The sequence below is a fragment of the Numenius arquata genome, chromosome 4 (assembly GCF_964106895.1).
Source record: "Numenius arquata chromosome 4, bNumArq3.hap1.1, whole genome shotgun sequence".
NCBI classification, from domain to species: domain Eukaryota; kingdom Metazoa; phylum Chordata; class Aves; order Charadriiformes; family Scolopacidae; genus Numenius; species Numenius arquata.
Window position 1 is genome coordinate 34,985,518 of NC_133579.1, and position 24,431 is coordinate 35,009,948.

Genomic DNA, 24,431 nt, shown 5'->3' on the forward strand with positions numbered 1-24,431 from the left:
GCGCCCGTGCTAGAAGCAGGTAAACAGAGTAGGCAAACAATGCTGGGATCAAAGTTATTTTCTTTGTAACACGTTCTTCTAAAGGCTTTGGCCTGTATTTGTGCAGAAAAGGTACCATACGAAGCTGCCGTGCGCAGCGAGAGTCAAAACGAAGGTGTTGGAAGTTCTTGTGGGGAGGGTTTCCCTGCCCGGCTGTGACCAGGGCACCTCGGAGTGATGCCAAATGTCTTGTGGGAACCCAACTGGGCTACCTTTATTTAAAATGCGCTCAAGGCTAAGGTGTAACTCTCAGCGGCTCTTGCCCTGCGGGAACTGGGAGAGCAGCATGCTTAAAACGTCTGTGGAAAATCCGGGTCGTTCTCTTCGCCGCAAGCGAGAGACAGGAAGGTGTTTTAATGAGATGTGTGTTTGTTGAAAATGCTGGTTTGGTCCGTGTATGATCACTGTGGCTGTTACTGTATTGCTGTGCGCTAGAGAAAATAAACCACTGAACCAAGTGCTGGGTTTTGAGCGTTTTCTCACACAAAAAAAAAAAAAAAAATTATGTTTATTTACATTTAGTAAAAACGCCTGCCTCCCCCTGGAATTGCTTCCCCACGCACGGGCGTGGAGGCGAGGGAAGGGTTTTTCCGTAGAACCATTCTCCCCTTCCGCGCTCATCCTCCCTCCCTCCCGGGGCGGCGCCGGGCACGGGGGGACGGGCCGGGGCCGCCTCCGCCGGAACCGGCGGCTGCGGGAGCGTCGGGCCGTCATCGCTGCGCGCCGGCGGTGCGGGGGGCATGGCGGCGGGCGGCGCGGAGCGGTACTTTACGCGCTGGTACAAGCCAGGTACCGCCGGGCGGGGATCGGGGCCGGGGCCGGGGCCGGGGCGGCAGCGGCGTGCGCGGTCACTGGTGTTTGTGTCCCGTTGCAGACGTGAAGGGGCGGCCGTGCGAGGACTTCTGCGTGCTGCAGCACTCCAACAGGCGAGTGGCGGGGCCGGGGGCGGGATTTGGGGTGCTGGGGGACCGCCTCCGCCCTCTCCCGAGCACGGGTGACCGCGGGCAGCCCAGAGCCGCCGGGTGCCGGCCCTTGGGGAGCCCCCCCGCAGCGAGGGGCTGAGCCCCGGCAGCCGCCCCGGTCCGCCCCGTTCGTCCCCCGGTGGCTCGGGGCAGCCGGAGCCCGCTGCCGTTCGGGGTGTCGGCCCAACAGGCACCGCTCAGGCAGAAGCCCCTGGAGAGGGGACAGGTGGACAATGCCAGGCCATCCGGGATTTTTCTGGAGGATGAGAAAGTGACAGCAATTTTAGGTTTCCTCTGCCCTTTTTTAATTACCACTCCAGTAAGAGTGGAGCTCTACAGCTACCTGAAAGGAGGTTGTAGAGAGGTGGGTGTTGGCCTCTTCTCCCAAGCAAATAATGACAGGACCAGAGGAAATGGTCTGAGGTTGCAGCAGGGGAGGTTTAGATTAGATATCAGGAGGAATTCCTTCACTGAGAGAGTGGTCAGGCACTGGAACAGCCTGCCCAGGGAGGTGGTGGAGTCGCCATCCCTGGAGGTATTTAAGAAACATGTAGACATGGCACTTCAGGGCATGCTCTAGCGCCCGAGACGGTAGGGGGTTTTTTTGTGTGTATGGTTGGAATTGGTGATCTCAGAGGTCCTTTCCAACCATGACGATTCTGTGATTGCCCCAAATTGCCCAACAGATTTATTTATTTTCTTTTAAAAGGCCCCTTCACTGTCTGTAGTGCTGCCCTCCAGATCTGGCATCCTCTGCTGCTGGAAGGGCCCTTTATATCTTCTTCAACGGCAGAAGAGCATCATTTCGAAAGGCTTTTTCATAACGATGTCTAGAATTAATCTGCTTAACTTGGTTTCTAAGAAATTAATTAGCTCAATTTGAACAAACATTTTGCTTTTTATATGTACAACTTAATTGCTTTTAATGGTACTTCCCTGTACTACATGCAGTGACTGCAAGATAGGAAATAAAGTGCCATACATTACATTGCTGCTGCTTTGCTGTAGCTGGGTATCCAGTCATTTGGATGGGAGATATCAGCCCTGTACCTGCTTTGGACTCTTAATAACCCTCCTTACCCTCTCCAGCTCCTGCCCCACAGCTACAACCTGTCCTGGCTGCACGTGGCTTGGTGGCATCGGGGCTGTCTCTGGGGTGCTTAGTGCCTGAGGGAAGAACAGAACTTAACTTCCATCTGCACAGAAATGGGCAGTGCCAATCCCCACGTGTCGAGAGAAGCCAAGAGGAGGCCAGATGGAGACCTTGGCTGTCCCCAGTGGGTTGCCTGCTCCTGTTAGGAATTCAGAGTGATGGGAAGGGCGTGCTTGGCAGAACCATTGGTGGCCTCGCTGCAGCCTCCAGAGCTGGGGCTGTTTCATGCAGTTCACTTTCTCGTTCTTTGGAAACAGAAAACTGGAGTATCTGGCAGTATGACAGCAACAGCAAGGATGGACAAAAAGCCTCGCATTTGCACTAAATATGTAATCATTAGTCTCAGTTGTCTACTATAAAAACCTTTCTATAGACAACAATTTAAGTCCTGTTGATATGGGGGGGGGGGGGAATAAAAATAGAACCACTTGTTCAAATGTCTATAAAGATTATTTTGCTATTTTGACTTCTGAAATATCAGGGCCCTTGCCTTCTACGGCAGCTTAGCTAAATGCTCTATAAAGTATTATTTTACCATTATTTTGTGTGGGGCTGTGGCTTGATTAGGTATTTCCAAGCAGTGTAAAATTCTTTGTGGATTTTTTTTTTGTTTTGCCGGGTCTTGGCTTTAATAGCGGTAACAGCTCAAATGGAGGATTTGTCATCTTCCCTTGAGAAAAGGGAAGGGGTGGAGAGGAGGGAGCTTTGCTGGTCCCTGTGAGCTGCCGGGGGATGCTGAAAGGGTTCGCCAGGATCCAGCTCCCTCTGGTGGGAACTTGCAGAGGGATGTGACAGTGCAGGGAGATGGATGCAGCATCCACGCTCGGGGAAGGCTCTGGTTCTGTGCCGCGGTTTTCTCTACAGTTACCGTTCTATTAAGTCTGATCCTTGCTCTGGGTTTTAAACTCCTGTTGAACAGAACCGCTTCATCGCTGTTCAGTTACTGGCAAGTTTGGGCTCTGTGTGTTTGTGCATCAAGCACGGTTCTAACCCAGTCTCTGCAGCTGGGCTTGTCTCAAGCTCTCCAGTTCTGTGACAAAAAACAACCCTCCTTTAGAAGAAAGATAAAACGCAAGCAGCAGGTTAGCTAAAGCACAGATCAGCGAAGGATTCATCTGTTGTAACTATTGCCCACTGCCGGCCTTGAGCTGTCCTGAGAAACATTGCCCCGTGTTACATTCTCCTACAAAAGCATACTGTGCTTTTGATTGTCATGAGTTGTCATGACATTGTCATGTCATTGTCATGATTGTCATGACCTCAGCTGTCACAAAGACAAATGAACCAAGTCTGCTGGCGTGGGGTACAACAGATAGAAGAGCTCTCGCGTATTTAAGGACTGTGGTTCTGCCTAAGAAGTGTACTGCTTTTGATGAGCCAGTCCGGCATCTCAAAATAAAGCATTCTGTGGGGGTTGTTTTGGGTCCGAATGCAATTCAGTTTGGTACAGCAGATGTCAAGTAGGAGGATGCCCTGAAGCAAGTGAGTCTGATTTGATCTTTCATCTGACGTTTTTGTAAGCGGGAAATTAAAATTTGTTTCTGATCTACAGCCAACAATTATCTTGTTAGCTCAGGTAAATTGTGTTCTCGGTTACCCTACTCAACACCCACGCTGTCACCCAGAATCCGTCTGTCCTTGCATCCTCCCTGGGCCTGGTAGGTGCCCCTCCTGTGAGTCACACTGAATATCAGCTTAACATTCCTGCTGAACTAGAAGGAAGAAGACTGCTTACACAATGAAAGTAAAGAAGAGCTTTTACAACACTGGAAGTCCTGCAAGCATTTTAGACTAGGAGCCCAAATGAAGTAGTCGGTATCAGTTCTAAATCCTACCAGTATAGGCGGAGGTGGTTGTGGAGCTTGCCTAGACTAGAACGGAAGACCATGGCTTCTCACAACTACAGCATAATAATTACATTTCTTGTTGCAGAATCTGTGTCATCACCTTGGCAGAAGCCCATCCTCTTCTTCAAAATGGAAAAACAATTACAAGCATTAATTACCAGATCAGTGCCAACTGTAGCAGGCTCCAGAATAAGGTCTCTGGGAAGTCAAAAAGGGTATGACTTTTTGATTTGTTTTGTTCTCATTTTCAACTCTCACAGGGCCTGAGACTTTCTGTCCTTTCTAGGATAGAAAGGTACCAGGTTACCTTTGCATTTTATTTTAAAACAGCCCCTCCATAGTTAAATAATTTAGACTTTTCTCAGGAGGTGCCCATCTAACTGTCCCAGCCAGGGTCTTACAGTGCTTCTGCAGCACCGGTGGTTTCCAGTGTTGTTCAAAGCAAGGCTAACAGTTGGTTTTAGTCATTTTTTCATAGTAATTAGAGGGACTCAGACATGCCTTCATACATAAAAATGTGTTTCCACCATTCCACAAAAACACCAAGGATTTGGAGACTACTGTTCTTTGTCAAACAGACCTTGATAGCAGATGGACCAGTTCAGTGTGTTTCATGGTCGGTCTTCAAATGTGGTTTAACCTGGTTATATTAAAACCAACTGTGCTTTTTTTTCCCTCCTCTCTTTGCTAAATTTAATCTGGTCAAACTACAAACTCTGCTGTTCCACAATAAACTTAATTATGACTAAATTTGTAAACTCTTACAAGCTTCTAATCTATTTGTGCCCATAACTAAGTTGTCATATTCTCTTCTGTAGGGAAGCACAGCTATGTAAGTTGCAAAGACCTGTTACTGTCACACTTCCTTGCTTTGGTCTGAAGCTCACCAATTTCTTGTGTTGCTGATGGCAATATTTTAAAAAGCCCTGTGTAATTAAAAATGTATACATATGTGTGTTTTGTTTTTTTTTTCCAAATGCAGGGAGCTCAGTTTTTAACAGAACTTGCCCCTCTGTGCAGGATATCTTCATCAGACGGAGAGGAATACACCATTTATAGGTAAGGTTTTTCCTTTTGTCTTCCTTTGATGTAGCATGCACTTTTACTGAAACTTATCACCTTTGCAGCTGTATACGAGGGCGTCTGATAGAAGTGAATGAAAACATTCTTAGCAATCCAGCTCTTCTACAAGAAAAGGTAAGAAACATTTTTGCTTTTTGTTTTCTAACTTTTATTTCACTACTAACTTTAGTCTTGCATTTTAGCCATCGACCGAGGGATACATCGCAGTGGTTCTACCCAAATTTGAAGAAAGCAAGAGTATAACTCAAGGACTTCTGACGCAGAAGGAATACAAGGAAGTGTTGTCAAAACGTCTTAATTCTTCTTCATGAAATTAATTATATAGGTATTGTCTGTATTTGATACTAAATAAGCTACTTCTTTTGTACACTGTAACTTTTATGGTATTGAAAGGCCTAGTGTCTGTTTTTAAAAGTGGAACTTAAACGCTTGTTTCATACAAGAATAAAACAGTTCAAATAGTTTGTATTAAAATTTGCTTTCTCTTTCTCTCAATTCTAGAAAGTTTTAAATAAGAACAGAATGATATATTGGAGACTATTTATGTTCCACAGGCAGCTTTGCTTCTGCTCAGTGCAACCTCAACAGATACAGAAAAATCACATGATTTGGCTATCACTTCATTTAGCTAAACTAATACAAAAGTGACAAAGGTGAATTGAAAATAAAAATGCAACAGAAGCCTATGTACAAAGAGCAGATAAACTTGAGAATATGTATTTCACACCAGGTTATATTTTCATAGCATCCTGAAGTCAAATAATGCCCTTTGTACAGAAGTTTGTCATAATCAGTATCCATTTTTTTAAATTTTAAATGGTATAACGTAAAGTCTACATAATAGTTCAGTTGTTCTACAGGCAATTCAAATTCTGCTCAGATAAGTTTTAATAAAAAGGAAGCAACAGCTGCCACCTACAAATAGAGATGGTAAAAGGAAAAGGGTTTGAGTCAAGAGTATTAATCACTTAAAAATACACTTTTGGAAATACGAATCACGTCAACAAGACTAGAATTCAGTGGTGCAGCTGTGGAAAGAGGTTTTTTTTTCCTAGAACTACTTCATTGCAGGTATAACTCGTAACTAAGATAACATTTCAGTGCTTTAGGCCACAGCCTTTCAGACTATATTCCTGATTCTGCTTTAGCAAATACATAGACTGAAACAGGCCAGAGATGAGATTACAGACTTCAACAGTAGTGTTACATATAGCATATGCAGCACAAGGTTCTTTATATAAAATGTCTATTAGCAGCATCTTTGGGTTGAAACATCCATTAAGACATTCATAAGCATTAATTACAAAACCATTATCAATAGTGAGCATAGGAAAGGCATTCACATTATAAACATACATAATGATTAGACCTGTTGGTGCTGTAATTGCTAAGTAACGGGACATCTATTAGATGTGACAAAGGTCAACAGTTTTAATTCAAATTAACCTGGTTTGACTTTCCACAAACGAAAGCAATATTGAAAATTCAGCAAGTGTTATTATCAACTGGGAGTTCCTGCATTTCTAAGTGCTATAATTACTTGCTCTCTAAAAACGTCATGTTTGTTACGTGACTTTCTAAAGACTTGATGCCAAACGTCTCAGCTCTCCTTTCTGGAGTATGTGCATTTGTTCCAGTTCGTATTCTGTCTTCTCTCCATGGTGGGGCAGGTTTCAGACAGCCATTTCCCGCTTTATTCTGTGTATATATAGATAAAAAAAAGATTTCTTAAAAAAAAAAAAAACAAAAAACAAACAAGAACAAAACCAAACAAACAAAACAACAAACCAAACAACCCCCACAACCTTTAAAATACTGCAGATGAACCAAGTACTCACCTTTCTCAGCAATCTGCAGCAAAGCGGAAGAAGTTGGCATAACAGAGTCATCACGTTCCTTGTTTTCAGAATGCATGCATCAACCTAAACAAAATAATTAGAGTAGAATAAGACCACTGATTACTTTTATTAGACAATTGTTTAATGCATGAGATAATTATAGGTAAGGTAATATTTTTACTTCATAAATACCTTCTAATCAAAAGATTTTGCATTGCCTTTTTACATTTCTCTATGTAGTACGTGTAAAGCAACAGTTTCCCTTCTGTTAAGCCAACACTTGAGCTAGGAAGCAGAAGGGAATGACACACATAATAATATAATATTAATATCATAATATTAATCAGTAATATAAGTGTCTTGGAAAGGAGCTCTTACCATCTAAGTATGATTCACCACAATTTGTCATGGTTTTCCTTTTAGTTTATGTCCTGTCAGCATGATTTAGAAAGCCATACAACCTTGTAAGCCCTTACCTTGATATGAGTTACACTGAAAATAAACTCAAATGCTTTAAGATTTAGCTAATGCCTCAAGTCTAACACTTAGCACAGGTCACAAATTAAGAAACATTAATTTGATAGGCTATTATCACTATGTAGTGATACATCACTCTGTATAAGCAGACTGAAGTTCCCTTTTAGTTTAGCTACAGAGTGTACAACAAACCAAGCAGTAGCCCTCAGGTGCTCAGTTGGGTTTTGAATGGCTTGGATGGGCTGGACAGTTCGAGTCCCTGCTGGAAAACTGAAACACCTTTTCCATAGCTCCTTGGAAACAAACATGTAGGTGCACAGGAACAGTCTTGCTTACACTGATCTTATTGCTGATCAGGGAAGTTCTTCAAAAATCCTGACCTCTATTCCCCACTGAAGTTTGGAGATCTACTTATCGTGGTAACAAGGCTGAAACTTTAACGGCAGCTGTATACATATTTCCTTAAAATACATACAAATAATATCACAATAAACACTGGGCAGTCTAGGGTAGACTCTACCTACTAAGAAGCAAGCATGTATTTCAGTGGTAGAGTCTTTGGGGTTTGGAATTTATTATGTTAAGCATCAATCAGATCAGAATAACAATAATTATTACAGTGGTGGAAATACAAATTACCTTGATTAATATTATACCTTTCTTAGTGAGGTACACTTAATTGCAGTTTATGTCTCTGAATGAAGTGCTAGTGAATTACAGGATTATTACTGTAATCTAGTGGATTACAGTATTATTATATACAGCATTACTCCATCTTGTATTATTCAACTGAGAATTCTCAGTTGCAGCAAGATAAAATTCCAGTACCTCTCTTTATCTAGTGGGTAGGTTGAGGGAGATGTTGACAGAAGGTCTCTGAAAAAAGTTCTCAGCAGTAAAAAGCAATATAAAGTAGTGAAAGCCTATGGACACCTTTCCACTTTTCTTTTTTAAGGGCAGTCCAGGGACATCATTGTCTTTGGAAACATTTCTGTAAACTCCTTCACTAACAGTGAAATCCAAAACCCAAATGATAATTTCAGTACTTTTAGTAAAAGGAAGGAAAAAAATCCTATTACTTATTTTACTGATTCTTTGATGGTAAAGTTCATAAGTTAAGGGTAGGAAAACTGTTCCTTAAAACACTAATATCAGTGATATGTCTGTGGCCAGTGGGCCAGTTATACAAAACCTGGATATCCACGCTCCCTAAAGAAAACATTCATGTAAGCCTGCAGAGTAATCCTGTCTAAGCTATCCACTGACAGCCTCCCACGTATGCTGGGTGCTGTCACCGTGCTTTTTGCTCTTATCTTTTGCTACCGTGTTTTTGCTCTTATCAAACTCTCAGCATGAACGAGGGGGTTGGGTCAGGTCAGGCTAAACTTCACTGGAGCCCTTCTCTGCTGTTGGGTGGGGAGGCGTGGAGAGAAGTCTAGAAAACAGTAGTACCCATGCTGAAGAACATCCTTTCCTGACACAAGATAGTGCAGTAAATGGCTTAGGTTACAGTTATCAGTGAGGAAAGTCCCAATAGACAAAACATTTTCAGCAAGAGGAACAGATCTTGCTGTTCTTCCTCTGTATTTCGCACATCAGCTTCTCAAGTTGAAGTAAATTCCTTTTCTACACAAGTAACAGCAACGATGACATATTGCATAGCAGAAAAATGCTTGCACAACATTGTAAAATTTTGTACTTGTTCATTTTTATGGTCCTCTGTCAATCCAAGAAGTTCAGCTGTCATGAACTGTTTCATATTTTAACAGAAGCATAAATTAGTAAGTTACTATATTTCAAAACGTTAGGTCTTACTTTCAGCAATACATACAGTTTTTACCTTACCTTCGTAAATGTAGCGCTTTTACCCTGGACAGAAGCTTTAGCTGTTATCTGGAGCTGCTTGCATATAGAGACCAGTTTTTCAGCCTCCAACAGAAGCAAAGATTTGTCATCATCCTGTACCTGAATTGTGTTTTGAGAAGACAAAGCCACTCTGTGTTATAGACTCCAATATTAAGTTACCGGAGAAGATAACGCAATCAGCCGTGAAGCAGTATCACTAGTGCCATAAGCTGAATGGCTGTTCTAGCGGTTATACATCACCTGATCAGAAAAGGCATGAAGAGCTGAAGCAAGCTTTGTGCCCTCTGCAGCAAAGATCTGAAAGGGGAAGAAAACACGTAACAAAATGAACCACAATGAAATATCAGGCTCTTTTCCCTTGGTCTTTTAATAAAACAGTGTGCTATAAAGAAAAAGGTAGCAGGAAATACTTGTGATAGTTGTATACATTTTATAATGAAAGTTAGCGATTTGCCATGACTGCTGAAATAACATGCTACACTAAAAATGGCCAGTCTCCCAGATAAGCAAAGTTTAAAGGCTTTGCCTTTACATGTTTAAAAAAACCAAACACCTGACTGCCAATTATTTTTGCACTGTAGCAGCTCACAAGAGTTTTGTGAGTAGATGACACCTGCTACGTTTGTTTATTGTCCTGACAAAGGTAACCAGTCTCCTGTTAAACACAGGCATGCATGTGGGAAATAACACACCACGTTCCTTCACTTGCCCCCTTATCTTTTGTTTGTATTATTCAAATTTCTACCTCTTTCTTTCCCATGAAAATACTGCTGCTCAGAGTAGGATAGAGTACCCGTTAACACTATCGGGGACTGAGCTAAGTGACACAACGAATGCTACTAATTCACCGAAGTCCACTATATTTGCCACAATGCCAGTTTGCCATTCCTGCTCCTAACTGGAACCTGTCAGTTCAAGGAACACTGTCTTAAGCTACTACTAGAACACTGAAATGTCAGCTTTCAGAAAGTACATACCAGAGTTAGCCTGTTCAAAATCTACAGTCGCTAGTCAATTCATGGTACGTATGTGTAAGAAATCAGAGAGTTAAGTTCCAATTTGTTCTTCACTCAGAATTCCTAACTCCTGTTCTGTTAAAAATATATTACCTCTGCTTGATGAAATAAATCTTGAGTAGTTTTCAGAAGTCCTTCTCCTCTGTGGGAAATAATGAAAGCAGAATATATGCCATGTACAGACTGTAGATTATTTTGCCTGCTACTTGTACAATTTACAGTATCTCTCACCCCCATTCACACCACTGAACTGTAAAATAACACTCTTTTAGAGGATACTACACACAACAATAACTTACTACAAGAACTGCATTTCAAAATGTTCTATAAACAACTCAGTGGCTAGAGCACTATTGGGAAATTAGAAATGGCTCAATTCTCAACAGCTGGACAAAGACAGAAATCCATGTCTTTGGCATACTAAGTATTATTGGACTACAAGGTAAGAAAAAAACCTCAACTCTTATTAAAAAAATCCTACATTCTTCAAATAAGAAAGCTGATATTGCATGGGCAAGTTTCAGCACAACAAGATCAGCAATTCTAATCTACCGTTACATATCTGTGCTTTAAGTCCCTTAATTTTGAAAGTACTTATGAACATGCTTCTTAAAATGTTTTCTGTATCCAAGAGATATTTAAATAGCTGCTCCGCAACAAAACAGATGTTTAGCACTTAAAACCCCCCCTAATTTCATAATGAAACAGCTTAGAAATTTCCAAGAACTTATAAAGCGTAAGGATAGAAATTAAAGCTCCTTTCTGAATGTGTCCCAATCATTATACTCTGAAAATTAAATTGTCTTATTTCTTATAAACACTGTTAATGCTCTTCTCCCCACCAAAACATGCTGCTAAGGTGTAATTACCTGGTAAATAAATACATGGAGTAGGCCATACTTGACATGCCTTGTCCATGTTGCACAATCTCATTCTCCTGATCCTCCCATTTCTCTGTCTCAGAATCCACATCAGATGTGAGCAGATGCAATTCTAATCCAAGTTTTGCAATTTTCGCTTGTTCCTGTAAATGGTAACCATATTTATGGCCCTTGAAAATACTTTTTTCAAACGAGAAAAAAAATTAAAAAGCTTTTTTACTAAAATGATGAAATCTTACCTCAGTATCTAGTTTGACTGGCTTTAATGCTTTCAGATTTGCATTATGCTTCTGTTTCAAACAAAAAAATAGTATTTTTAAATGAAAGGAATTATTAATAATTTTCCTAACAAATTGTAAGAGGTGGCTCTATACTCAGACAGACTTTGCAGAATAGTTCCGGTGATTCAGACAAACTTCTCGGTAGAAACTGAGAACCTGTTCTGATCTGGCTGTCCTCCTGAAATGGCCTGTGCAAACAAGGTCTGTGCCTACAGACACCCTAAAGTCTCAAGGAAAACACCTTTTCCACAGTTCACAGAATTGTAGGGGTTGGAAGGGACCTTCGGAGATCATCTAGTCCAACCCAGGACCCAGACTCCACTTCCTCATGCAGTACCATCTCTTTCCCTTACTCTCTAAATCCTCAGTAATACTTAGGACTAAATAAACAGTCTTATCAAGTACTACCGCACTCATTTTTTCAAACAAAGATAATACTGAGATAAGAGGGACTTGGAAGTTGATTTAGCCAGTAGCGAGCTGATCTAGGGTACAACTCATGTAAATACTAGTGTGACAATGTAGCTCATTATTCTGTGTCACTCTGTTAAGTAGCTGAAAACAAATCCTGACACTTTGATCTTTTTATGGGTTTCCTTCTTATTTAAGTCATGAGCTATCTGAAATACCAGTATGGCTGCAAGCCAAATATTGGCTCAGATTAAAGAATAATTAGTGGTACTGATGTGAGTGCACTATCTGGTATGGCAGAGCTTGCCAACTGCATAACACATATACACAGGAACACATGATTTGTTTCGAATCAATTGGCATGTAGAGAGCAGCAGTTCCTGGCTTTAACTTCAGTTTAACTGGTGCTGTCACTGTGCGAAGAGAGCAAAAACTAGCAGGCATGGGACCCACAGTCCACATTCAGAAACTGCACTGGAGTGCAGAGGAATGGAAAGTACAAAGTTGGTGTCCTAACTTGGAGAGGTGAGCCACTGGAGGAGGCTGGATGACAACAGTGCAGGACTGAAATCCTTCTCTGAGAATCTGAAAAGAGCTGCTATTCATTAGTGGGAGTACTTGGGCAAATTAAGCTCAGTAGTGCCTGCAGGGGAAAAAAAGAAAAAAAAAAAAGCAGCACTACACATTGTGAACAGTATCAGAAATAAGCTCCAGGTGCACTCTCCATCTCTCACTTCGAGAGTTTGAGCAAAAATAAAGTACTGCTATTGAAGTTCCTACTGCAATTTGCTGCTCAGTGTAGCTTTCATGCCATTTCTCTTTTTCCACCCCAAAATTTCTAAATATTCTGAATCTTACGTCTACACAGATTAGACACTGTCATTTTGCCTACGTATTAGAAAAGCTGATCTCATATTTAAGATTTAGCAAGAAATGTAAGAACTGATACTCCTAATGATTATTTAAGTTTGACCATATTGTATGTTAGAAGATGCAATTCAAGACATGCTGGTTTTAAGGCAGAGTCTTTAAAAGAAGAAAGGAACACAACACCAAACTAGGTTTGTATAAAAACATAAACTTTGACGTACGAGGTATGGCAAATATTTAAGCTGCTGAGTGAAGGGTATTCAAGAAAACCAGCACTCTTAAGTTTTTCTATCCACAAATAACTAAAGAAACCTCAGCATGTTTGTCAGATTCGTAGTTTTCTCCATTCTACTGTTCATTCACACTATTTGAATAGGAGAACTGGTAAAAATCAGATAAGCGGTTACTCTGCTTTTAAAACAGGATTTGACACCTAACACTATAGAGAAAAATATACCTGTGCATTAAGCACCCACATGAGTCATCACTACTGCTCTGTCCTCAACTATGGCATGGTCTAGGATGCCACTCATTACCAGCAGACAGCATGGTCACAATTAAACAGATGTAACAAAATATGTAATCTAATTAGATCGACAAGAACAGTGTGACTTCTGTGCAGGGACAGCGTGGGCATTAGCCAGGCATGGCAGACCTCTGTGATGGCAGCAGGGAGAGAAGAGGCAGCACCAAATCACAGCACTGGGAAGAGAGGCGGTTCCAAAGGTTAGTGCATCAGTTAGGCAAAGAAATTACTCTGTGAACAAACTCTTTGTCATATGGACATAATCTACATTTCCTGTCTACTTCCAAACTGTCTATTAATCATAACTCCCCCAAATCTATGCATCTTGCAAAATTCAAAAGAAGGCAGCAACCTTTCAAACGACAACACAGCAGAACTTGGTAACAAAGATTTATTGAAAGTATTTTTAAAAGGCGTATGAGTCAGTAAGTGGGAATCTGACTTCAAACATCTCTTCTCTAAATTTTGGCTGAAGTCCAGAATCTATGTAGCTTAGTTAAACCAGTGAGGGACAAAAACCCTATCAAAAGTCACTGAACCAATCTATTCTCCAGTCTCATTATTTAGTTCTGTAACAGTGAAATGCATCCATGCTCACTCAGCCTAACATTATAGTCTATTTAAATCTGCAGATTAGATTTATAACGTATGACCTTTTCTCCTCTTTTCATTAAGGGTCATAATTAGCATATTGTGTTTGAAGTCACAGAATTGCACAACAGGAGACGTGGAGACAGGAGATCATTTCACACCCAAATTCCTCAACGCTACTAGTTAAGGAAAGAAAGCAAGGAGAGAAAAAAACAAGCCAGAGCTTACTGTACCTTCTGAGATCAGTCTTCCCCTTTTTTCTACCCGTGAAAAGATTCAGTACATAGCAAGTGAATGAAAAGACTGATTACGTGATAACAACAGAGTTTAGGAGGCTTCTTAACAACCAAATGCTCTCAGAAACAATGTAATATCAATTATAGTCAGCTAAGGATATTAATTACCTCACAACTAAACCTGGAAATTTGATGTAGCTTTTTTTTTTTTTCTGCATTAAAAACATTTAAGATCAAAGATGGAAACAAGAACCCATTTTCTGAAGAGCCTACGATAGGCTCAAACATGTCCATTTGTTCCAAATAGGTCAACTCAGGAAACAATATAAAAAAAATATCAGATTACCAAGACTTATTTTCAGTATGTTGCAATGTATTCTCACTGTTTTAATAGTAACAATGCATTTTTTTATTGTATAGTGTGACAGTCAAGTACGTGGTAAAAAAACCATCATTATATATGGAACAGGAATTAAAGCTCACGTACAAAGTGATTAAAGCACATTAACTTAACTAGTTACCCTAGTTTTCAGTATGCTTGTTACTCATTTATTAAATTGACAGAGTTTGAAATTTTACTGTCAGCCATCCAGTCAGGATGCATGTTATTGTTATATTGCAATATATATTGCAAGATATTGTTATGTCCTCATTACAGTGTAACATGGAAAGAAGTCAATTAGTTAAACCGCAGATATAAAGCAAATGCAACAATCCCAAAAGCAACTTACCCCTGGTCTGGGCAGTGATAGGTAGACGCGCTTCTCTCCTATGAAGAACACACACATTTACACCAAAATTTGTATGCAGGTTTTAATCAATGGGATCACACGCCTTATTTCATCCTTCCTTAAATTACAGTACTATAAAAGCAAATTACTTACCTGTAATTCCTCCTCTTTGAATATTGCAGAGGATTGCCTGCCTCGTGCTTCCAGAGTGAGACAAGCCAAGAACTCTGTACTGTTCAGATTTTAGCTCTCAGCAACTGGCAGTTAAGAAAGCTTCTCTGAACAGCTTCCCGCAGTAAGATTTCTAGTCCCCTGCACGCAGTCCACAAGCGAGCAAAGAAACTCTCTCCAATGACTGAGTCGTTATCGCTACATGCACTCATTTGGTTGCAAAGTACAGAACATACAATGGTAGTTCCCTGTAAGGCTCTTCTTGGCACAGGCTGGATGGTGTAAAATTTGGAGTAGCAATGCCACCAGTGAAAAATACCTAGGCAGGTTTTTCTAAGAAAAGCTGATAAAACCCTCATGTTGTACGGTACTATAGGCATCACATGTGCACTGTATTTTATAAAGAAAAAAAGTTCTATAGCATTTTAAACACTTATTGAATTATTTCTTATTTCCCAAGTCTGAGCAACACAAGTGGAGGACAAAAAATATCCTTTTAGGTGTTAACTAAAATTGGGTAAGAAGGGTTTATCGGCAAGAGGAAACAGTGCCTGAGCTAACGGCCTAGGATTAGAGCTCCAGTTACCAGAAGACTTAAATGTAAGTCTTCATAATTATTACAATAGATTGAGGAAAGTCCGCTAAATAAAATTAAAATTACATAAAGAAATATCTTAAGAGCTAGTGAAGAACAGGTTTTACCTGAAGGAACAAAGGGCTACTACTATGGATATCGGTACCAGGTTTGCATAGAGATGATGCATCTTGACAAAGGACAAGCAACAAATCCCCCTACAATTACGATGTCCTCCTCTTATATCAGCTCCTAGAGAAATTCCATTCTGACTCCTCAGGAGACAGTTCTCTTGTGCATTCACGTTTTTTTTGAAAGTATGCTCTTTATCCCGTGACACCACAGAAAGATCATGAGCTCCATGCCCAGGCAACTGACTCCTAAAAACCAAATTTCAGTATGTTGACAAGTGACCCTCAACCCTCTTGATAAATATGAAAAATGGTATTCTTCCTCTAAGACCACCTCTTCCTTCCCCTAGCCAGTTTTGTGAAAGATGAAATGAGCTATTGAGGGCACAAGCTGAATGCAGAGCTATTCAGATAGTAATTGCTCAAATATGCATCCAAGCAAGGTTTCTCACTGAAAACTGATCTAAATTATAAGAAGTGATTTACAACATTCTATGTATCAAAAAAGCAGCTAAAGGGCATGTAAGAAAGCATGTAAGACATACCAAGAACAAAAGCTAAATTCTAGTTTAAAATGCTGTAGCATAAAACATCTCCTTGGTGCTATGTAAAAAACCTCTTGTACCATGTTAAAAAAAAGCTCAAACACAGAAAGCTTTGACATAACAAGTGGAATACAAATGCATACTGAGAGGACGTACTACTCGCACACACAAGGTGGGCATTCAGAATTATGGAAATGGGTCATAAACAGAAATAAGAAAAAAATAATTTGTTTTTGCTCTTCAAGCAATTCCTATTATTTGATTTTGCAAGTTTTAGCTGCTCGCCATATTCAGAAAGAGGAAGGAGCTCATTATTTATTTCTTGGAACATTGACAAAAAAACCACAACACAAACCCCCAGAAAACACACACACACAAAAACCCACCTCACTGGAACCCAGATACCAGATCTTTCAAAAGCGTAGATCAACTCAGGCCAGAGAGAATCCTACTTCATCAGAAAATACTTAATTGCATCAGTATAATCACAGAATTTATATTTGATTCCATTAACAGAATATACATATTTTTTCAGGCATTTCATTTCCTTTGTTTCTATGTCAGATGTTTGCTGTAATAACAAAAGACTTTTTGCCATATTATGATCATCTTTTTATTTATTCCAGACTGCTTTTTTAGTAATGTTTCTCTAATGTGCTTTTCCTTTTTTTAATTTAAAATTAATTTTTATTGTTTCATCCTTTTTGTCTCCCAATCTTCCACTTTATAGTAGTTCCAGCCATGTTTTTCCTTCCAAAACGTCTCTATTGCAACTTCTAAATCCTGCTTTTGATTTCACTTATCTGAGAGTAGGATGGCTGCATCCCTGCTTTGCTCTTCTCTTCCTAGAACTCTAATTTCTAAATTCTGAAATTCTGATCTGTATTCCCTATTCATCAACTATGACTCTCCCAAATCCTCATGGTCATTTAACTGCTCTCAAATCAAGTGGGCAAAACAAAAAAGAGGAGGGCAGAAAAGGAAGTTATCTTCATAAATTGTTCTCTCACTTCTGACCAAGTTTCAAGGGAGTAATTAGAGGATTATTCACATTCTTCTCCAGTATGTTGAAACCAAAAGGTTAGGAAGAAAAAAAAAACAAACAACCAAAAATAAATTGGCTGACTCCAACAGATTGGATCAATGAGAATTACTTTCGTTAGGGGATTCACCTCAAAGTGCAAGAGCCTCAAAGTTAAGTAACTAACCTAAACCGGTAACTCTGAGAACAAACCGATACCTCCACCAGCTGAACCAAATCTCTGGGCTGGCAGGAGCCAACCTCTAGAGATGCTCTACAGATGCCTGGCACCCTCCTCAGCCCAGACCAGCCACACATTTCAAACACCAGCACTGTGCAGAATGGGCCTCCTCACTGTTGGATTAAAAAGCGTTTCAGGATTAAGCAAAAGAAGTTCAACTCTACCTCACCGTACAGTTCTGCATAGCACAGAGACATTTTCAAAATCCGCGTGAGGGCAACTGGGCTGTGGTCTGCTCACCAACCTCCCCCACCCCTACGTGTGAGTGCATTCCCCCTCCCCAAGACAAGCCCATTTCAATTTGGGCATGATCTGCTGTGATTACATTAAAATTGAGTAAAATATTGCTTCATTTCCAAGATAAATCTGTCTCTGTATTCATGTGAGTTTTGAACCTCAGTATGAAAAATACCTAATTTGCTGATACGAAAGAAACGCTGCATAAGGCATTACACAATTGCTCGTGAAAATAAAGAAATGCGTATAAACAATGTGAATCTAGCGTAATCAGAAAAATGCTTCTTTTATTTGATGTGTCCAGCACATTTAGTCACCATTCAATTTTTGCCTCTTAAACTGTATTCTGAACTCTCTAACAAAGCCAAACATTTAACTTGGTAGTACAAAAATACAAGTTTTTAAATGGAGAAGAAAAAAAATAAAATATATTACCTTTTTACTGTAATTCTATCTTTTGTTACACACAATCACAATTCTACTAGGAATAAAGCACTTCTTACATTTTAGTCTGTAAAATAAAGACACTTTTACCAACCTCAACATTAAGACAAGTATCGTGAGTTACAAGAAGAATAAAATAAGTTATCAGTTGTGTTTTCTAGGAGAAAAAAAACGTTGAAAGTGGCAAGATAACTTTAGGGGTTTTTTTTGACAAGAGTCACTTTGAAGTCCAAAAAGAGAAAACAAGCAAGCAAAACAAGATTAGCCTACAACACAGAGGAAAACTTTGTAGAATATGGGTGGATATAGGAGACCAAGTTATTTCTAAGGAGACGACTGGCAGTTAATATGAAACAACCCAGACTCAGAGAGATGTCCCTTACCAGGCTGGGCCACGAGACAAGGGAAAACAGAGACACGATTTCTTAAGCATTGTTTTGGCAATACAAGACCTAATGGATCCAAGGCCATATAAAGAATACAAGCTACGCTTACTATCCTACCCATGGTGGTATCAGAACTCTTTAAGCTGAAGGAAAGACTGAGGAAATTACAGGTACTAACAAGAGACTTATCTGGCTATGCCAAACAGGAGAAGACAGTCTTCACCCAGGCCCTCACATGCTATATCCTCTAACACGCTCAGCAACACCTACCCATTCTCTTCTCTCTCCTTCAAGCAATGACATTGGGTTGCCTTGTGAAATGATGCTTTAAAGAAATTGGGAAGTACCACTTGTGGAAAATGTCTGTTATCTGCTGTCAACAGCCACAAGAGAGGAGAAAGTTACTAACTACAGGAGAGGCTGGGAATGTGCTGCAACACTTCAATAACTATTTGTTTGGGGAGCCAAGTATATGCTTTGCTATGACTGCATGATTCTCATCTTATTGTTTTTAAATACAGTAAAAAAAAAAAAATTTATACAAGCATGCACATATATATATAAATATATAAAAAGGCTACCCTTCATCTCTGCTAGAGCATTGTATGAATATGAAAAAAGTCAGATACTGCATGATCAGCCCTGCAAATTACAAATTTATTGTAGCAGATTAATATTAGAGTAACATCATATTTTAAGTTGCATTATATAAAATTTAATGCTATGTTTAAAGAAAGTCAGTGTGCCCTTGGCTCCCAAAACAAACAACAAACCCATTGAAAGTTAAAAGGCCCATAAACAGGATCTCCGATTGCTACGCATCTTTATATGGCATTCCAGGCCAATGTGAAAGAATAAGTAGGAAAACAATCATGTACTTCTCAAATGCCTCAAATTCCCAATAACCTCTGCTACACACAATTATTGTAAACCCACTCAGAATTTCAATATATGTTTTGCTTTTACAAGCCTTCATGCTCAGACACACATTCATCCAGCAACCAGCAGCAGCAATTTAAGATATTATTGCCCTTTGGTTGGTTGTTTACTGTCCTCACAACAAAGCTGGCAGAAAAGAACTGCTTACACAAAAACCTGATCAAGTACAGAAACTTAAACTGACAAAATAAACTCTAAAAATGAAAAAAAGGTCTCACATTAACAGCAAGATGAAGTATTGTATCATTGATAAAGTGTCATCTAACCTGAATAAGGATTACTTTTTCTGTATCTTAGATACAAAAAAATGAAGTCCCTGTATTTAACTAAATCTAAACTTTTCAACCTGAGTGATTTTCTTAAAAATACAAGACATTCATTATTATTATATATTACATTCTATCTGTATGCAATTATACCTTAGAGACTGAAACAAACACGTAGCCACAAGAAGTATGACAGGCTACACTAAAGACATCATCTGAAAAAAAAATTGATAGATAAAAATGAAAAACAAAATGGCTTCCATTTTAAAGGTAAATTACCCTATGCTAAAAGTAAACACAGAATTTTTTTCTTAAGATTCCAAGGTTTTCTTCTACATGTTGTACAAATACCAATAAACTTACCAACCAGAGAAAATATCCCAAGATTGTGCAGAGTCGTCACAGATTCCATCCAGGAGAAACGACAGCAGTTTAAAAATCAAATAACTACATTCACTACATTATGAAGTGAATACAAGGCAAGCTGACAGCATAGAATATATGTGTGTGTGTGTGTGTGTATTTTCCAGAAATACAGGAACTGAATTAAAGATGTCACACAATTCAAGTTATACCTTGATTATCATGAACTGGTATGTCCTAGACAAACCAAAATGTGGGATGAAAGCCCTACACCCCTAATATTTGGACACCTCTGGCAAAGAATGGTGTTGAATACTTTTGTGTCCTTTGATCAGTTCCATTTGATTTTGCTAGAACTACTCACAGTGCAGAAAGTTAAACATACCTAATTTTACACAGATCAGGCCTTTATATTTTTGGCTGTTTTTCTTTGAAACAAAAATCAATACTGCCACCTAGATTCCCCATTGCTATATGGGACGTGGGACTGTTTATTGCGGTCTTCTCTTAAGAAAACAGTATTTCCTAAATCACACTTAAAATTCTCAGACTGCATGTTTTGAAAACTACATTTTTTTTTTTCTACATAGCGTTCTTACCTCTTCTTCCTTCGAACACATCATTGATTTCTCTTAACAACATAGACATGTCACTCAGTTGAGATTCCCAGGCCTCACAGAATACCTCAAGATTTTCTTTTGCAATCTTGCTAGATGGATGTAATGCCAGTGTTTCTGCAGCAGAAATTATCTGGAAAAATATTTGCTATTGAAAGTCCTCATACATAGTGTTGCACATGAATTCACAAATGCCTTCACAGGTAAAACATAAAATTAAACTGCTACTGTTACGTCTTTGTAGTGCATTTATCTGACATTTGCAGGCTTGATGATCTTCCATGTACATTCTTTTAACTACCACCCATCATTAAAGTGTCCAGCTGCTTCGGACAGTTCAACATTAGGTCTCCAAAAAGTTCATACAAGTAATTTTTACTGATTTATGTCCAGTAGAAGTGGCCAGATAAAAGCTAAGCATACCTGTGGGCCAGTGACCTGAAAGGTATCTTCTGCATGTATGCAAGTAATTTCGAGGGGCTCAGTTCCAGAAACATGCCTCAATAAGCGACACATCTGAATATTTTTTATAAATATAAAGAGAAAAGAATGATAAAAATATGCTTTCCTTAGTAGCGAGAAAAGATGCATATGCACAAACACACACACAAAGTTATTGATAGTCTTTCAGAAACTTATTGGGGACTGCAGAGCTAGGTGTTTCTCAGGGAGCATTTACAATAAAAACAGGGCTAAATCCTGACTTGAAACGTGTAGAAAATCATCAAGAGAAAGAAAAGTCTTAATAAATAAATAAAAATAAACTAACAACAATTTTGTATATTTATGAATGAATAAACCTGAAAGTAATCAGACACTTGTGGAACTTGGAAAAATTGTAGAATAAATAACTTCACCAAAGCAGGCTTACTCAGCAATTAGCAACCACGTGGAAAATTGAGGCTTTCATCATCCAGGGGACTGAATTATCTTTGAGCAAATCAGTGTCAAATTAATTTAGGGAAGAAATACTGTTTCCTTTCACAGTAAGCAAATTGTAGTAATCTTTTTCTTTTTTTTTTTTTTTAATAAGATTGAGTGAACTTTGGGCTGAGAAGGAACATCAAAGTTTTCAGACCAAAAGGAGAATTTATAAGATAGAGATGGAGACAAAACATAAGAAACTATGTTATAAGGCCTCACATACAAACATTATTTAATCTCATGGTTATGCCTGAAAAAAATCCAGTGTCTTAATGGAACACTAATTAGTCACAGAAAAAGGGGACATTAGAGCTGAAATTAAAATTCCACAGCACTTATTTGCCAGTCCCGGAAGTTCAAGGGTGTTGCTTTTGCATATTCATAGTTCTGGGATGAATCCTCAAGCCCCATATGATACCAGAATTTTTTAGAAATTGATGAGTATTAGATGCCATGCAAGTATAGCTTCTGGCATCACCACCTTCCAGATCAAAGTGATGTATCTCTGTATGTCTCCTACTGGTACAGTTACTTCTGCTCATCTGTCAGACAAGAGAGCAACAAGGTATAAATGGCAGACAACCTCTCCACAGGCACTCCAAATAGCCATGATCTCTCAAGTAGTCTTGGAAGTCCTATTTGTTCATGTGTGAATACTACCATATGAAACCATCAATGTGTAAGTGTGAAAGGAGAAAAGCTTTTCAGTGGCCCTCTTGACTGACAAAAACTAAACAGTCAAGTTCACTGCCTTAAGAAACATAACCTTGCATTCCAGCACTCTTTGGATTCAGCTATTGCTGGATGCCTACTGCTTGAAAGAAAAAGGCTTTAAGTCTCTACTTGGATCTAGAAATGTACTTTTCAATGAATATTCTAGCCCCAATATATACATTCAGAACAAGTCTAGATCCAGGGAATTGGATACGACTGTACAGCCCTGCTACAACAACCGTATGCCGTAGTGACACCTCTGGCTCAGACCCTACCAAGCATACTAGGAAAATAGAATAAAAACTACAAAAACACAGACCAAAGCCTTCCTAAAGAACAGATTAAGACAAATCCAGCCACTCATTTTTTAAGTGCCTTACAAAACAAAAGCAACCACGAACTCACCTCAACAAGTTGTTCTTTCTGCTCCGATAGCTTGCAAGTATATTCTGCTACAGCTTCAAGATTTCCTTCCACTCCTGTGATTTTTAATGCTTTGAGAACCATATGATCCGTATGGTATTTTAGCAGATCTGTTGCCAAAGATGTTGCTGCACTGTGGACCTTGAGTAGCATTAAAAGAAGGAGAGATAAACTTTGGAAGGCAAAATAATTCATCCAGTACCAAGTCAAATAAAGCTAAGAGACATTGATTTTTCTAAGAACAACAAAATTTACTGCCATGAAAGCTTATATACAGCCTGCATATTATATGGGGCTTTAATTCTTCAATTACTATTCAAAGTCCAAAGATAAAATCCATTGCACTCAAAAAAAAAAAAAAAAAAAAAACAAACCAAAACAAAACCAAAAAACCCACCCAAAAAACCAACCCATCCCCCAAACAAATATGGAGATAAACAAAAGGGCAGCTGGATAAAATTAGGACATGAAGTTATCACACTGCTGCTTTCTGATAATGTCACAGCTGGGAAAAAACAGGTGCATGAATTTGCGGGGTACCAAGTTCAACATAAGCACAGCACAATGGCCACTCTACTGCTCGTGAAGAACACACATTAAACTGTGAATCAGCCTGCAACTTCACAGCATCTAAGTGTATAATATATTAGAAATTAAGTTCCTATGAATAAATTGAATTCTTAATGATGCAAAGAAAAGCTTGAATATAATCAGCTTGTGACACAGCCTTAGAAAAATAAAAAGTATCTTTTCTGCAAAGAGACTGAAGCCAGAGATAGGTGTTGGAGATGTCTCACTCTCCCTAAACTCCCTACGAGCAAGGAGAAGCTTTCCCTTGAAACACATCCCTAAATCCAGACACACTTTCAGACCCGTGGATCTGCTGAAATTGTGCTGTGACAGGCTCTGCTTGACAACCGCTATCAGTGACAGCTGCTGCCAGTTCTACTGACTAGTCATAGTAGGTTTACCTATGCCCTTTAATCAGTCTGATTTTAAAAGCATAGGTAAAACCAAAATAGCAACATCTCTAGAAATAGCAGAGCATTTTTATGCCCAATAAGACTATTATAAGTCTTGTAGTATTACCCTCGTTTTGCTGGACTGCACTGAATACACAACAAACTTGGCTGTTCAAGAAGAAGGGTATTTTTCAAGTTCTTACAAATTCAACGAGCTTGAAATTGTGACAATAGTGGGCCTTCACTCTGTAGAGAAGAGAATCTTTACCAGAATTCTATGTTGGAGTTTTTATTCACTGGACTCTACTTATTTTTACCCCCTTGCCCAGCAGTACTTCCTGTGCAGTCTGGAATTACGGGGGTTTTTTTGGTTGTTGGTTTTTTTTTTTAAATTTCATGCAAGAAACCCGAACTGTTGCCTCAAAACCTGCTGTGACTATATTATCTTTTTTTTTAGAGACAAAAGAAGGCTATGATAATCTGTTATAAACTATTTATATAGCATTGTTCGCATGCAATTAAAAATTAGCACAAACCACTAATCTCAGAAATGAAGTCAGCTCTGAAGAAAGGGTATCTGTAAGGCTTGTAACGTTACAGTAGGAACTGGCAATTCTCATTTATATATAGAGTATATAAAGATTACCTTTTCATTAGAGATTCTT

At 39.2% G+C, this 24,431-nt stretch overlaps 2 protein-coding genes across 2 annotated transcripts in view; one reads left to right on the plus strand and one right to left on the minus strand.

The window, feature by feature from the left end:
* The first annotated feature begins 760 nt into the window (after nucleotides 1–760).
* Nucleotides 761–5,554, plus strand: ABITRAM (actin binding transcription modulator). The gene is made up of 6 exons (XM_074146957.1): nucleotides 761–828; nucleotides 914–965; nucleotides 4,087–4,216; nucleotides 4,984–5,060; nucleotides 5,129–5,198; nucleotides 5,267–5,554. Exons 1-6 carry the CDS (start codon nucleotides 780–782, stop codon nucleotides 5,393–5,395), a joined length of 507 nt encoding a protein of 168 aa, XP_074003058.1. The 5' UTR covers nucleotides 761–779; the 3' UTR covers nucleotides 5,396–5,554.
* The window catches only part of CTNNAL1 (catenin alpha like 1), a 63,152-nt gene continuing 43,946 nt past the window's right edge, over nucleotides 5,226–24,431 (minus strand). The window contains exons 9-19 of the mRNA XM_074146956.1: nucleotides 22,787–22,945; nucleotides 21,167–21,259; nucleotides 20,726–20,876; nucleotides 14,809–14,846; nucleotides 11,402–11,452; nucleotides 11,151–11,305; nucleotides 10,375–10,423; nucleotides 9,506–9,562; nucleotides 9,245–9,364; nucleotides 6,923–7,006; nucleotides 5,226–6,782 (exon numbers count right to left, since the gene is read on the minus strand). Coding sequence (XP_074003057.1) covers nucleotides 6,621–6,782; nucleotides 6,923–7,006; nucleotides 9,245–9,364; nucleotides 9,506–9,562; nucleotides 10,375–10,423; nucleotides 11,151–11,305; nucleotides 11,402–11,452; nucleotides 14,809–14,846; nucleotides 20,726–20,876; nucleotides 21,167–21,259; nucleotides 22,787–22,945 — 1,119 coding nt within the window. The 3' untranslated portion in view covers nucleotides 5,226–6,620. The remainder of the gene's footprint in view (nucleotides 6,783–6,922; nucleotides 7,007–9,244; nucleotides 9,365–9,505; nucleotides 9,563–10,374; nucleotides 10,424–11,150; nucleotides 11,306–11,401; nucleotides 11,453–14,808; nucleotides 14,847–20,725; nucleotides 20,877–21,166; nucleotides 21,260–22,786; nucleotides 22,946–24,431) is intronic.

Bases quoted from the DNA above. Each gene is read 5' to 3' on its own strand.
- ABITRAM (XM_074146957.1), top strand. From the start codon at position 780: ATGGCGGCGGGCGGCGCGGAGCGGTACTTTACGCGCTGGTACAAGCCA. The intron at 829-913 runs GTACCGCCGGGC...GTCCCGTTGCAG, and splicing joins TACGCGCTGGTACAAGCCAG to ACGTGAAGGGGCGGCCGTGC. The intron at 5,061-5,128 runs GTAAGGTTTTTC...TCACCTTTGCAG, and splicing joins GAGGAATACACCATTTATAG to CTGTATACGAGGGCGTCTGA.